The sequence below is a fragment of the Eubalaena glacialis genome, chromosome 5 (assembly GCF_028564815.1).
Source record: "Eubalaena glacialis isolate mEubGla1 chromosome 5, mEubGla1.1.hap2.+ XY, whole genome shotgun sequence".
In the NCBI taxonomy this organism is placed as follows: domain Eukaryota; kingdom Metazoa; phylum Chordata; class Mammalia; order Artiodactyla; family Balaenidae; genus Eubalaena; species Eubalaena glacialis.
The window spans coordinates 94,518,399-94,533,353 of record NC_083720.1 but is presented as its reverse complement, the minus strand read 5'-3'; the positions used below and the strand labels follow the sequence as shown (position 1 = coordinate 94,533,353).

The window sequence follows — 14,955 nt, the reverse complement described above, 5'->3', positions numbered from 1 at the left end:
TAGTGAAAGGCCCGTGCACGGCGATGAAGAGTAGCTCCCACACCACGATGAAGAGTGGCCCCTGCTTGCCGCAACTAGAGAAAGCCCTGCACGAAACGAAGACCCAACACAGCCAAAAAGTAAATAAAAATAAATAAATAAATAAAACAAAAAGAAAGAGCAATGAGATATAATGACTTAGTGAAGAAAGAAAGAACAAAAGGACTAGGAAGATTTAGAAAAGTTTCTAAAACAAACCAAAAAAAAAAAAAAGCACAGTTTCTCTCCTTCTTTCCATACCCATCTTTATATAAAATTTAGTATCAAGGTAGTAGAATATGCTAAATGAATAACTAGACATGTATTGTCCAATATGGTCATCTCTAAACACATGTGGCTACTAAGCATCTGAAATGTGGCTAGTCTAATTTGAAGATGTAGTACTAAAAAAATTAAAATCTCTTAATGTTTTTATAATGATTACACTTTGAAATAACTTTTTCATGTTTCATAAAATATATTATTAAAATTAATTTTACCTGTTTCTTTTTACTTTTTAAGTGTGGCTACTAGAGGTAATTCCCTGGCAGTCCAGTGGTTAGGACTCCGCACTTCCACTGCAGCAAGCACGGGTTTGATACCTGGTTGGAGAACAAGGATCCCACGCAGCATGGCCAAAAAAATAAAAATAAAAAACGTTTAAAAATGTAGCTACTAGAATATTTAAAATTAAGTAGGTGGCCATTATATTTCTTCTGGATAAAGCTAGACAAGACAGTAAGTGCTCTAAAGCCAGGAGAAGAAATCACTATGTATTGAAGAAAACTTTATGAAGATATCAAAACTTAAAAGAAGGAAAGGATACAGGAAAGCTGAGGAAAGTGCTAAAGGAACCATAACACATGAATAGAAATTAATCCTCCTCATGTGACAATAGAAAGTATTTAGGTCAGAAGAAGTCATAGTCTTAAAGACACACATCTACAGAACCAGTAGAAATTAGGCAGACTGCCTTCTACAATAGAACACTGTAAAACTTGAAAGACACAAAAATGAACTTGGTTGATTTTTTCACTGCTCTATTTTCAAATCTCAAAAGAGTGCCAGGCATGTAATAGACACCTAAAATAAATATTTGTTCTATGAATGAATGAGCAATGAACTACTGTAGAATGGGGTGGTGCTTTCCAGTAAACTTTAAGGCAGGGACTCTGGGAGGAAGAGGCAGTAAAAAGGGAGAGAGTGTTAAGGAAAGAGAGAGCATCCATATTAGCACATGCCAGAGCCTAATTAGGCTTACTTTTTGTATGTTTCAAATAAAGAAGTAAAAAGGTTAAAGCACAAAACCACCTCCTGTCCCAACTCTGCATAATTTTGGATCTACATATTACCTGAGAACTTGAAGTGAAGAAAAAATAATGCGTAAGGATTTATGAAATCCAAGAACATATTCCTTTTATTGATACTTTACCAGTTTTCCTGTGAGAAAATTTGCCTTGAATCATATATGTTACATGAATGAATGAATGAGAAAGAGAAATAATATCCAGCTACCTTGAGATTAATTAAAATAAAGACTAAGGTTTTAAAGACGTGTAGTGTTTGATAAAATAATTTAAATGTAGGATATGTCTAAATAAATATATGATTTCAGAATAAAATGTAATCATAATTCTCAAAAAAGAAGTTGAGTAATGTGAAATAATCCTCTGAAAACAGTAAACTAGCTACGAACCTCAGATTATACCAACAAAACTAGGAAATAGGAAGAAATGTTTGAAAAAAAGTTACAGTGATTCTTCTCATCTTACAAAGGGAGGAACCAGAAGATTCTATTTATGGTTGATGTAAATTATTAAGAAAAATTTTAACCTGACTTTTTCTAAGATTACTAGCAAAACACAAAACAATGTATTTGGTTCAAATCATATAAGAAAATGTTAAAGAAAATATATTTAAAGTTAGAAAGAAATCAAAGAAAACAAAGACAGAAAAGATACATAAAGGAAGCATTTTAAAAAAGCTTACAGATTACCAATTACATGGAAAATAATTAAATTCACCTATTAAAAGTTCCCTTTGATATGATTTTTTAAGTGTTTGCAAGTGACATATTTAAAATAAACAGATTTAGAAAGCTTAAGAGGGAAAGGTAAAAAGAAAAAGAAAACAGGGGTTACATGGAAGTAGAATCCAAGAAATAAAAACATCACATGAGAAAAGACAATCATTTTTTAAAAATCCACAACTCATACAACTTTATGTACTAAATAACAGTGCTTGAGACGTATATATATATATGTAAAAATTGTTAAACATGCAAAAAGAAATGGATATAAATTCAGAAGTATAGCTGTTTAGGAGACTTCTTCAGACATGCAATTATAGTCAGCAAAATATAAATAAGGTGAAATAAAAGGTCGTTTGATGTCAAATAAAATAGGCCTTACATGTAAGAGTTTGGACTTAAAAGCAAAAGAAAAAGTATACTTTTTTTTTTACTTTATTTAGTTATTTATTTATTTTTTTGGCTGTGTTGGGTCTTCATTGCGGCACGCAGGTTTTCTCTAGTTGCAGTGAGCAGGGGTTACTCTTCGTTGCGGTGCACGGGCTTCTCATTGCGTGGCTTCTCTTGTTGCGGAGCATGGGCTCTAGGGCATGCAGGCTTCAGTAGTTGTGGTGCACGGGCTCAGTAGTTGTGGTTCGCGGGCTCTAGAGCACAGACTCAGTAGTTGTCAAGCACGGGCTTTGTAGCTCCACGATGTGGGGTCTTCCTGGACCAGGGATCGAACCCGTGTTCCCTGAATTGGCAGGCGGATTCTTAACCACTGTGCCACCAGGGAAGTCCAAAAAAGTATAATTTTTTAAAAGAATGTTCTTTTATATAGTTATGTGAAGGATGGAGAGTGAAAGGACTGAATATAGGAAGACAATCTTCCTGAATGGAAGAATGAATGGCAATCAGAATTTCACTGCCCAGGGTAGTCCAATAATTAAATACATTTCTAGGAAATGCTACCTTAAGGCTGGTTCCCATGTGGGTGTACTCTATTCTATATTTATACAGCACTTTACTATCTACAAAGAGCTTTCACATTCGTATTACTTTCAACCCTGTAACAAAAGGAAAGGAGAGTAATATTTAGATGAGAACAAAATAGAAACTATTGGAAGAAAGGAACATGACTCAAGGAGGGAAATTCCTATTGCCGTAAGAGGACTGCTGGTGTATAAAATGCCTTATATATGCCAATTAAGACTTCTCTTCCATGATCAGCATTTCTACTCCCTCCAAGAAGAGTATCAAAGCCAAAGCAGCAGCAACAGACAAACATGAATATGAAGGGCATGGCTACAGTCCTGGCTGTGATATTCTGTGCTACAATTGTTCAAGGTATATGGTACTTTTTACTTCTCAACCTATAAATTTCTTTTCTAATGCTTCAAATGTCTTTTCTTCCACTTTTATCCTAAAAGATACAGTAAATTTTTATTTAACCTCACACATTAGAAGTTACTGTAGGTTTGGCAGAGAATATTGGAAATGTTTAAAATACTAGAGATGATTACTTAAACTAGAGATGATAAATTTAATAGAATTTCTTATTTGGCTGCAAAATCTGGTAAGAGCCTTTAGCAATAGTTTTAAATGTCTGCTAAGAAGATTTTATATGAGATAATGTTATTAGCTTTCTGGAAAAATTCTTGAGCATAAAAGCAAGAGGCAAATAAGCTTGATCTCCAATAAACGTCTTTCATTCTTCCCCTTATTCTTTAATGGTTTGCTTACAAATTTAAAGAGAAGATCATCAACTTCTTACTTAAGCTCCTTTCCCAGTAACAGCAGTGTTGAGTGCTATTTGACAAATTACTATCTTTAGCCTTAATGAAAACCTGGCCCACATTCTTCAATCAAGATTATACATAAATCATAGCTATATGATTGCAATCAGATGTATTAGTAACTGATGCTATGATCTGTTCTAGGCTTCCCCATGTTCAAAGGGGGACGGTGTCTTTGCATAGGCCCTGGAGTAAAAGCAGTGAAAGTGGCAGATATTGAGAAAGTCTCCATAATTTACCCAAGTAATAACTGCGACAAAACAGAAGTGATGTAAGTAATGGACTCACTGAAGATAACAATGGTGGTGGCTTTTTTGCTTTGTTTTTCTTATGTTTTTCCAACCAAAATTTAAGACTGTTTTGGATCTTCCCTTAACAGTATCACCCTGAAAACACATAGAGGACAAAAATGCCTAAATACCAAGGCAAAGCAAGCAAAAGTTATAATCAAGGTAGGTTACCAGATTACTTCCATTTTATAATCTGTTTTATCCAAGACAAATCTTTTGAAAAAATAAAATTGACAACTGCAGAATTGTTCTGCTATGATCCTGTGTAAATGTTTTGATAAGGGGTCTCTGGTTATAATTAGCTTCCCTTTCCTGCTGTATGTTTTTGTATGTCAACTTCTAAATCACTGGGAAACAAGAACAGCCCAAGTTTGTAAAACTCTCATCTTCTCATTACAGAAAGTTGAAAGAATGAATTTTTTAAAATATCAAAAAATATGAAGTCCTGGAAAGGAGGATTTGAAAACCTAGAACAAGTGTAACTGACTACAGACATGATAAGAATTCTGCAATAGGAAACTGACTTTCTCCTGCCTGTTGTAATGAACATTCATGCACTTCTAGGTTAGGAAACTTTCTAGGAGATTTGATGCTTGTAACTATTCTGCTGTGGCTATGAAAACATTTCTGTCTCTAAAAGTTATCTGTCTGTATTTGACCTATATTTTATATTACAGCATGTATTATTACTGAAATCAAGACCATGACTCATAAGTCAAAAGCATCCATGAACATTCCCTAAATACTTTTTTATGCAAATCCACATTCCTTTTCCTAAAAATTGGAAAAAGTCCTTAAACACCATCTTGTTTTATAAAAAAGGCTGTAATTCATGAAATGTACTATGAAGACAATTATAAGCTAAGGGTAACTGGTAAGAGTGCAAATATTTCATAACAGAATTAGTAGCTCTGGTCTTGATTTGATTTTTTTTTTTTTTAATTTTTGGCTGCGTTGGGTCTTCGTTGCTGCGCACGGACTTTCTCTAGTTGCGGCGAGCGGGGGCTACTCTTCGTTGCAGTGCGCGGGCTTCTCATTGTGGTGGCTTCTCTTGTTGCAGAGCACGGGCTCTAGGCGCATGGGCTTCAGTAGTTGTGGCACGTGGGCTCAGTAGTTGTGGCTCGTGGGCTCTAGAGCGCAGGCTCAGTAGTTGTGGCACACGGGCTTAGTTGCTACGGCATGTGGGATCCTCCCAGACCAGGGCTCAAACCTGTGTCCCCTGCATTGGCAGGCGGATCCTTAACCACTGCTCCACCAGGGAAGCCCTTGATTTTTTTTAGCAACTTTTTTTTCATTGAGATATTTTGAAGCAATTAGGATGTATGTGTTTACCGTGAATTTTGGTTTTATCTACTGTTATAAATTATACTAATATTTTGAACATATTTTAAACATGAAATGCTTTTTTCTACCAAATAAAAATGTTGAAATAAGTATATGTGCATATCTGGTAATCACCTTTACTTTCTGTGATTCTTTTTCTTAGAAAAATACATGTCTAATCTATCTTAGTCATGCCTGTACTATAAAATTTAGAGATATCTATGATAGTTTCACTTTGAAAAGAAAATAATTTTTCTCTAATAAACCACCACAACCCTTCTTAAAACAGAAACAATTATATGTTTTCAAGAAATGTGAGATGCCTTGAACAATTTTACCTTGTATTTCAAGAGGCATACAGCTACCTGTCATCACACAGAATTGTTTTGAAATATATTTTAATGAGTAGTTGTGAAGGACAGCTATCCCTTTTTTTAAAGGGTCTTCCTAGGCTCAAACTCCCTTCTTCCTCAGGGCAAATTTCTTACTATGTGAGCTTTGGTGGGAAGCCAAAAGGTAGAAGCCAAAGGAAGAAGTTCCTAGACTTTGAACTCCAGCTAGCACCACAAAGATGCTTCAGTAAGAAATATTTAAAGTAGCAGTAGTAACAGTGTAAGTCTGATAGTAGAGGCTTCCTAACACGTTCCTGTAGCATGACTTTGGCTATAGTCCTTCCTGCCACCTAGCACCCTTAGGTTTTGTATATTTTCCAAGTCTGATTCTTCAGTCTTCCTGTGGCTTCTTCAACTACCAATTAAATTCCTTTCCTGCTGAAGCTAGCCAGAATTGGTTTCTCTGCGTGTATCCAAAAACCTTAGCTGTTACATTACTCTTTATATAGACAGCTATACATTTGAAAAATGAAAATATTTATAGAATTACCAAAAATCAGGTATTTCTGTTTATTTGAAAACAAAAGAACAATTTAAATGCATCTTTGTGGTATCCTTCTCATCGATATCAAAGAGCCAACCATAAAGCAGATCAGAGAATGGACAGAAAAGTAAATAGCAGAGTAGGCTGCCTGGAACCTAATAGGCCCTCCTACTGACTAACTTTTTGACTGGTGCCTACAAGCAATAATGAGAAACCAAAATGTTATCTAGGGGATTTGTATATAAATAAATAAATATCTCAATCATATGTTTATTCTATGATATATAATATAGATATGTAGTATAAATATTATATACACATATATCACAAATCTATATAAATTTCTATATAGAAATGGGACTTCTAGATGAATTCCCTGGATAGTTTTAAAACCTGGATCTATTATTTGACTATTTACAGTATTTTTTTAAAGAGTATCTTTAAAAATAAAAAAATTCACTGAGTAAGAACTACATGATAAATTTGGTATTTTTTAAACTATATATCTATATTATACATCATAGAATAAACATATGATTGAGATATTTATTTTTTTAAAGTAAAGTAGCATAGACCAGTACATTATTATTGAGAAACAACATAAAACTTAAATTTCTTCACAGCAAAATAAACATATGAATGAATTAACATACTTGAGCCAAGATCCTTCCCACCTCAGTACCTTTGCACAGACTATTCCCTTAGCCCATTCCTTCATTAAGCTAATGCCTATTCATCAATAAGATCTCAGCTTAAGTGACATTTTCTCCAAATGGTCATCTTTGAAACAACCCCTTCAATCTCAACTAGATTAGGTGTCCTATTTGTTTTCAGAACACTCTACTTTTTCATGACACTATTTGTTGCAAGTAAAGAAGTATTCCTGTACTTAATATCTCCTCTCCCACAAGTGTAATCTCAATAAGAAAGCTACTGTAGTCCTAGCCCACAGTACAGTGCCTAGCAGATATGAGACCCCTTGACAAATATTTAAGAATACAATGACTGAATGGCAATAGAAACTAAGGGGAAAGGAACTTACAGCAGAGAAATGTCATGAAGGAATGCACAATGGTAGGAAAGTATAAGGTGAGCTTTGAAAATAATAATTAAATTAGTTTGGTTGAAGTGAGTATGAAGGACATCAAATGTCTAGCTAAACAACCTTGAATTTTACTTTCTATAAAATGGGGATTCATTAAATGTTCACGAATAAGAGAATGACCCTATCCAAGTTATTCCAAGTTATTCTAAATTATTCTGGGAATGGTATAGAAGGTTGACTGGAACTAGAAAAGCTTGGGAAAGGGAATACGTTGCCATAGCTCAGGTCTGTATTTACCAAAATTCAAGTCATTCTCATACCATCATCACAATTTTTTTTTACCACATTTCTGATCAATTTTCATTATCATTAGCAACTTCTGTGTACCACCTTTATTTTGCTTACATTTGCATAAAAAGCAAACTTTCACTACTGTACATGTGAAATCAGCATCAGTTGCTATAGAAATAAAATGTAACAATAAAAGGAAATAAGACAAATTCTCAGAAAGGTACAATCTCCCAAAACTGAACCAGGAAGAAATAGAAAATATGAACAGGCCAATCACAAGTACTAAAGTTGAAACTGTGATTTTAAAAACTCCCAACAAACAAAAGTTCAGGACAGATGGCTTCACAGGCGAATTTTATGAAACATTTAGAGAAGAGTTAACACCTATCCATCTGAAACTATTCCAAAAACTTGCAAAGGAACACTCCCAGACTCATTCTATGAGGCCACTATCACCCTGATACCAAAACCAGACAAAGATACCACAAGAAAAAGAAAATTACAGGCCAGTATCACTGATGAACATAGATGCAAAAATCCTCAACAACATACTAGCAAACTGAATCCAACAATACAGTAAAAGGATCATACACCACAATCAAGTGGAATTTATCCCAGGGATGCAAGCATTTTTCAATATCTACAAATCAGTGTGATACACCACATTAACAAACTGAAGAATAAAAACCATATGATCATCTCAATAGATGCAGAAAAAGCTTTTGACAAAATTCAACACCCATTTATGATAAAAACTCTCCAGAAAGTGGGGGCATAGGGAACGTACCTCAACATAATAAAGGCCATATATGACAAATCCACAGGTAACATCACACTCAACAGTGAAAAGCTGAAATAATTTCCTCTAAGATCAGGAACAAGACAAGGTTGTCCACTCTCACCACTATTATTCAACATAGTTTTGGAAGTCCTAGCCATGGCAATCAGAGAAGAAAAAGAAATAAAAGGAATACAAATTGGAAAAGAAGAAATAAAACGGTCACTGTTTGCAGATGACATGATACTATACATAGAGAATCCTAAAGATGCCACCAGAAAGCTACTAGAGCTCATCAATGAATTCAGTAAAGTTGCAGGATACAAAATTAATACACAGAAATCTGTTGCATTTCTATACACTAACAACAAAAAAATCACAAAGAGAAATTAAAGAAATAGTCTCATTTACCATCACATCAAAAAGAATAAAATAACTAGGAATAAACCTACCTAAGGAGGCAAAAGACCTGTATGCAGAAAACTATAAGATACTGATGAAAGAAATCGAAGATGACACAAACAGATGGTAAGATATACCATGTTTCTGGACTGTAAGAATCAACATTATCAAAACAACTATACTACCCAAGGTAATCTACAGACTCAATGCAATCCCTATCAAAATACCAATGGCATTTTTCACAGAAATGGAACAAAAAATTTTTTAATTTATTTGGAAACACAAAAGACCCTGAATAGCCAAAGCAATCTTGAGAAAGAAAAATGGAGCTGGAGGAATCAGGCTCCCTGACTTCAGACTATACTACAGAGCTACAGCAATCAACACAGTATGATACTGGCACTAAAACAGAAATATAAATCAATGGTACAGGGTAGAAAGCCCAGAGATAAACCCATGCACATATGGTCAATTAATCTATGACAAAGGAGGCAAGAGTATACAATGGAGAAAGGACAGTCTCTTCAATAAGTGGTGCTGGGAAAACTGGACAGCTACATGTAAAAGAATGAAATTAGAACACTCCCTAACACCATACACAAAAATAAAATCGAAATGGATTAAAGACCTGAATGTAAATCCAGACACTATAAAACTCTTAGAGGAAAACATAGGAAAAACACTCTTTGACATAAATCGCAGCAAGATCTTTTTTGACCCACCTCCTAGAGTAATGAAGATAAAAACAAAAATAAACAAATGGGACCAATTAAACTTAAAAGCTTTTGCACAGCAAAGGAAACCACAAACAAGACGAAAAGACAACCCTCAGAATGGGAGAAAATATTTGCAAACAAAGCAACTGACAAGGGATTAATCTCCAAAACATACAAACAGCTCATGTGGCTCAATATCAAAAAAACCAAACAATCCAATCAAAAAAATGGGCAGAAGACTTCACAAACATTTCTTGAAAGAAGACATACAGATGACCAACAAACACATGAAAAGATGCTCAACATCACTAATTATTACAGAAATGCAGATCAAAACTATAATGAGGTATCACCTCACACCAGTCAGAATGGCCATCATCAAAAAAAATCTACAAAAAATAAATGCTGGAGAGGCTGTGGAGAAAAAGGAACACTCTTGCACTGTTGGTGGGAATGTAAATTGATACAGCCACTATGGAGAACAGTACGGAGGTTCCTTAAAAAACTAAGAACAGAACTACCATGTGATCCAGCAATCCCATTCCTGGGCACATACCCTGAGAAAACCATAATTCAAAAAGATACATGCACCCCAATGTTCACTGCAGCACTATTTACAATAGCAAGGACATGGAAGCAACCTAAATGCCCATCAACAGAGGAATGGATAAAGACGATGTAGTACATATATACAATGGAATATTACTCAGCCATAAAAAGGAATGAAATTGTGCCATTTGCAGAGATGTGGATGGACCTAGAGACTGCCATACAGAGTGAAGTAAGTCAGAAAGAGAAAAACAAATATCGCATATTAATGCATATATGTGGAATCTGGAAAAATAGTATAGATGAACTTATCTGCAAAGCAGAAATAGAGACAAAAACATGGAGAACAAATGTATGGATAACAAGGGGGGGAGGGGGAGGTGGGATGGATTGGGAGACTGGGATTGACATATATACACTACCATGTGTAAAACTGATAGCTAGTGGGAACCTGTTGTATAGCACAGGGAGCTCAGCTCCATGCTCTGTGATGAACTAGATGGGTGGGATGGGGGGGGGGCGGTGGGAGGGAGGTCCAAGAGGGAGGAGATATGGGGATATATGTATACATATGGCTGATTCACTTCGTTGTACAGCAGAAACTGACACAACATTGTAGACCAACTATACTCCAATAAAAAATAAATAAATAAATAAATACTCTGTAATAACCTACACGGGAAAAGAATCTGGAAAAGAATAGATATATGTATAACTGAATCACTTTGCTGTACACCTGAAACTAACTCAACATTTTAAATCAACTATACTCCAATATAAAATTTAAAAAAATTTTAAATGAAGGAAATACTGATACACGCTACAACATGGATGAACCCTGAACACATACTCAGTAAAAAAAAAAAAAAAAAAAAGCCCGATGCAAAAGGCAACATATTGTATGACTGCATTTATATGAAATACTCTGAATAGGCAAATCCATAGAAACAGAAAGCAGATTAATAGTTGTCAGGGCCTACAGGGAGGAGGTAATGCGGAGAGACTGCTTAATGGATCCAGAGTTTCTGCTTGGGTTGGTGATAAAAGTTCTGGAACTAGATTCTAATCATGATCATACAACACTGTGAATGTTCAACACTGTGAACTTAATGCCACTGAATTTTATAATTTTATATGGTTAAAATGGTAACTTTTATGTTATGTGTATTTTACCACAAAAATAATAATGGCTAAAATAAGGTGGTAATGGTGAAAATGGAAATATAATGAGATTACACTGCAAAAAGAATCAATAAGACTTAGCGATAGATTGTATGTGAAGGCTGAAGCTGAGGAAAGGAATCGAGGAAAATGCTAAGGATTTGAATTTGAAGTAGAGGCAGTGAAAGGAGTCGAGAAAAGAAGCTGAGGTTTTGAGGTTTAAAAGAAAAGTACTGCCACTAACAGGAATAGGTAGATCAGGGGAAGGTGTGGTTTAGCAGAGAAAACTGAAGGTTGGGTTTTAAATATATGGAACCTGAGATGCCAAATATCCACAGTGATTTAGAAGTTCAGAACTGTTTCTTCTAATTAACCAAGAGGAGCTTTGAAACAGATGAAGCAGTTTTGGATAATACTGGTAGAAAAAGAAAGATTATATTTAATTACTTTTGGCTACTGAGTATGGTATTTAATATACCCATACAGAATTAATATACCTCTTTAGTATATGTTCCTTAAAGATTTCCAGAACCAACAAATATAAATCTTTATGATGTATTCAATGCATTCTGTGGTGTATAATAGTACACTCTCACACACACAACTGTTTGGGTTTTTTGTGGGGCTTTCTGAGGGTGGGTGGCAAGACAAAGTTAGTTGCTTCTTCTTGCCTTGTCTACAAATTTTATTTGAGACTGAGATCATTACGTACACTGCAACTATAGTTTCACTTAAGTACCAAAGAAGGACAACTACATTTGCTGGAAATCCTAGCACCATAAATGCAGATATAGTTGCTTGGTGCTGGCTGCCCAATAAACTGCTAGTATATTGGAAATGTCCTGAGGTAAATTACAGGCTTCATATAATTTCCCATAGATCATGATTTAGCGTTCTTCTGTATATTGTTCACAAAGAAAAGACAAATTGTCAATAAGAGCTTGAAGAAAACTAAATGGTGATACAGCCCCACCCCCAGCACCCAGAATGGAGCCCGCGTTTCCGCAGAGCTGGAACTCCTGGCTCGGGGTCTCTTCCCTCCGCTGTCACTGAGCTGCCTCGGAACCCAATGGGAGGGTGGCCTCACTGAGGCTGCCAGCTCTGGAGGGACCCCACCGGCTGAAGCCACTACCATCCTTGGGACCCCGGGCCAGTTCCCTGAAACCTGGACCTCGAAGGCCACCTTTATTCACACAGAGAAAGGATTTTTCCATTTGGAGGTCAACATGTCAGAGGTCAGGAGCCTTGGTCTCAATACCCCTGTTTAAAAAGTGTTATCACATGTCTGCCAGAAAGAACGGCTGACAGCACTCGAAAAAAATTGAGAGTTATCCTTAACAATGAAGGGTTTTGCAGCAACATGGATGGACCTAGAGATTGTTATATTGAGTGAAGCGAGTCAGACACAGAGGGACAATGTCATAGCTTATATGTGGAATCTAAAAAAAAAGCAGTCAAAGAGCTGGCTGAGGAGAAATATCTGTGAGAAATATACATAATGGGTGTGGCAGGAGGAGAATAAAGATAATAAAGAACAGAAAATATTTTTTAAAAAGACAGAATTTCCCCAAATGAATGTCTGACATGAAAACCACAATATCCAAACTCAGAGGAAAATATGAATAGTACAGAAAACTACTGACCAATATCTCTCAGGAACATCGATGCAAAAATCCTCAACAAAATATTAACAAATCAAATTCAACAATATTTTGAGAGAATTTTTTATCACGAATGAGAGGGATTAATCCCAGGTATGCAAGTCTGCTTTAATATTCTAAAATCAAATAATTATATCCATCATATCAACACCCTAAAGAAGACAATCATCAGCATATCAATAGATTTTCAGAAGACCTCTGAAAAAATCCAACACCCATTCTTCATAAAAACTCTCGTTAAAGAAATAGACTGAAGCTTTCTAAAGTTGATAACAAAAAAATCTACAAAAAACTTTTATCTTACATCATGATTAACGGTAAAAAATGTGAAGATTTTCCACTAAGTTCAGGTAAAAAGCAAGGATGTTCCCTTTCATCACTCCTTTTCAATGTTTTACTCCAAGTCCATGCTAATGCAATAAGGCATGAAAAGAAATAAAATAAATACAGATTGGGTAGAAAAAAATAAAAGCAGCCTAAATAAAATGTAGACCAATATACTTTATGGACATCTCACCAAAGAAAATAGACACTTTGCATATAAGTATATGGAAGAATAATCCAGACTACATGCTGCCACTAAAAAGCAAATTAAAAATACAATTATATACCACTATGTAACACTTAGAATGGCCAAAATGTGAACAATGACAAGAACAAATGCTGTAAAGGACGTGGAGCAATAGGAAATCTCATTTGTTATTGGTGGAAATGAAAAATAATAGTTACTTTGGTAGTCTGATTGACACTTGCTATATAATATTGAACATTCTCTTACCATACAAACCAGCAAGTGTTCTCATGGATATATACTGAAAGTAGTTTAAAACATACATCCAGACAAAAACCTGCATATGGATATTTTTAGCACCTTATTCAATATTGCCAAAATGTGAATGAAACTAAGGTGTTCTCCAACAGATGAATGAAACAATATAGTATTAATATATTCTGGGAATGGAATAACATTGAGCACTAAAAAAGTAAGCTATCAAGCCATAAAAATATATGTGAATTCTTTTTTTTCTTTTGAAGTATAGGTGATTTTCTTTATTTTTTAATTTAAATTTTATTGGAGTATAATTGATTTACAATGTTGTGTTAGTTTCAGATGCACAACAAGTGATTCAGTTACATATATGCATATATTCATTCTTTTTCAGATTATTTTCTGATAAAGGTATTCCCAGAATATTGAGTAGAGTTCCCTGTGCTATATAGTAGGTCCTTGTTGCTTATCTCTCTTATGTATAGTAGTGTTTTCATGTTCACCCTAAGTTCCTGAGTTATCCCTACCCCCCCCCCACCTTTCCCCTTTGGTAACCATAATTTTGTTTTCTAAGTCTGTGAGTCTGTTTCTGTTTTGTAAGTTAGTTCATTTGTATCAATTTTGGGATTCCACCTATAAGTGATACCATAAGGTATTTGTCTTACTCTGACTTGCTTCACTTGGTGTGATCATCTCCAGGTCCATCCATGTTACTGCAAATGGCATTATTTTGTTCTATTTTATGGCTGAGTCATATTCCATTGTATATATATACCACATATTCTTTACCCATTCATATGTCAATGGATCGTTTGGTTGCTTCCATGTCTTGGCTACTGTAAACAGTGCTGCAGTGAACACTGAGGAAGATGCATCTTTTCAATTTATGCTTTTCTCCAGATATGCGCACAGGAGTGAACTTGCTAGATCATCTGGTAGCTCTATTTTATTTTGTTTTATTTTATTTCATTTCATTTCACTTCAGTTTCAATTTTTTTGGAGTATAGTTGATTTACAATGTTTTGTTGCTTTCTGCTGCACAGCAAAGTGAATCAGTTATACATGTACATATATCCACTCCTTTTTAGATTCCTTTCCCATATAGGTCATTACAGAGTACTGAGTAGAGTTCCCTGTGCTATATACAGTAGGTCCTTATTTGTTGTCTCTTTTATATACAGTAGTGTGTATATGTCAATCCCAATTTCCATTTTATCCCTCCCCCCCCATCCCCTGGTAACCTCCATTCTGTGCTCCATGGTGGCTGTTACC

General features: G+C 35.1%; 1 protein-coding gene across 2 annotated transcripts; it reads left to right on the top strand.

The window, feature by feature from the left end:
- Positions 1-3,297: 3,297 nt before the first annotated feature.
- CXCL11 (C-X-C motif chemokine ligand 11) lies at positions 3,298-4,553 on the top strand. 2 transcript variants are annotated; one of them, XM_061191497.1, is made up of 4 exons: positions 3,298-3,373; positions 3,967-4,093; positions 4,202-4,274; positions 4,512-4,553. In XM_061191497.1, the coding sequence occupies exons 1-4, from the start codon at positions 3,313-3,315 to the stop codon at positions 4,551-4,553; spliced, it is 303 nt and encodes a 100-aa protein (XP_061047480.1). In that variant the 5' UTR covers positions 3,298-3,312. The 2 variants fall into 2 exon arrangements, with proteins under 2 accessions (XP_061047480.1, XP_061047479.1); XM_061191496.1 differs by having other exon boundaries at positions 3,313-3,373; positions 4,516-4,527.
- Positions 4,554-14,955: the final 10,402 nt, after the last annotated feature.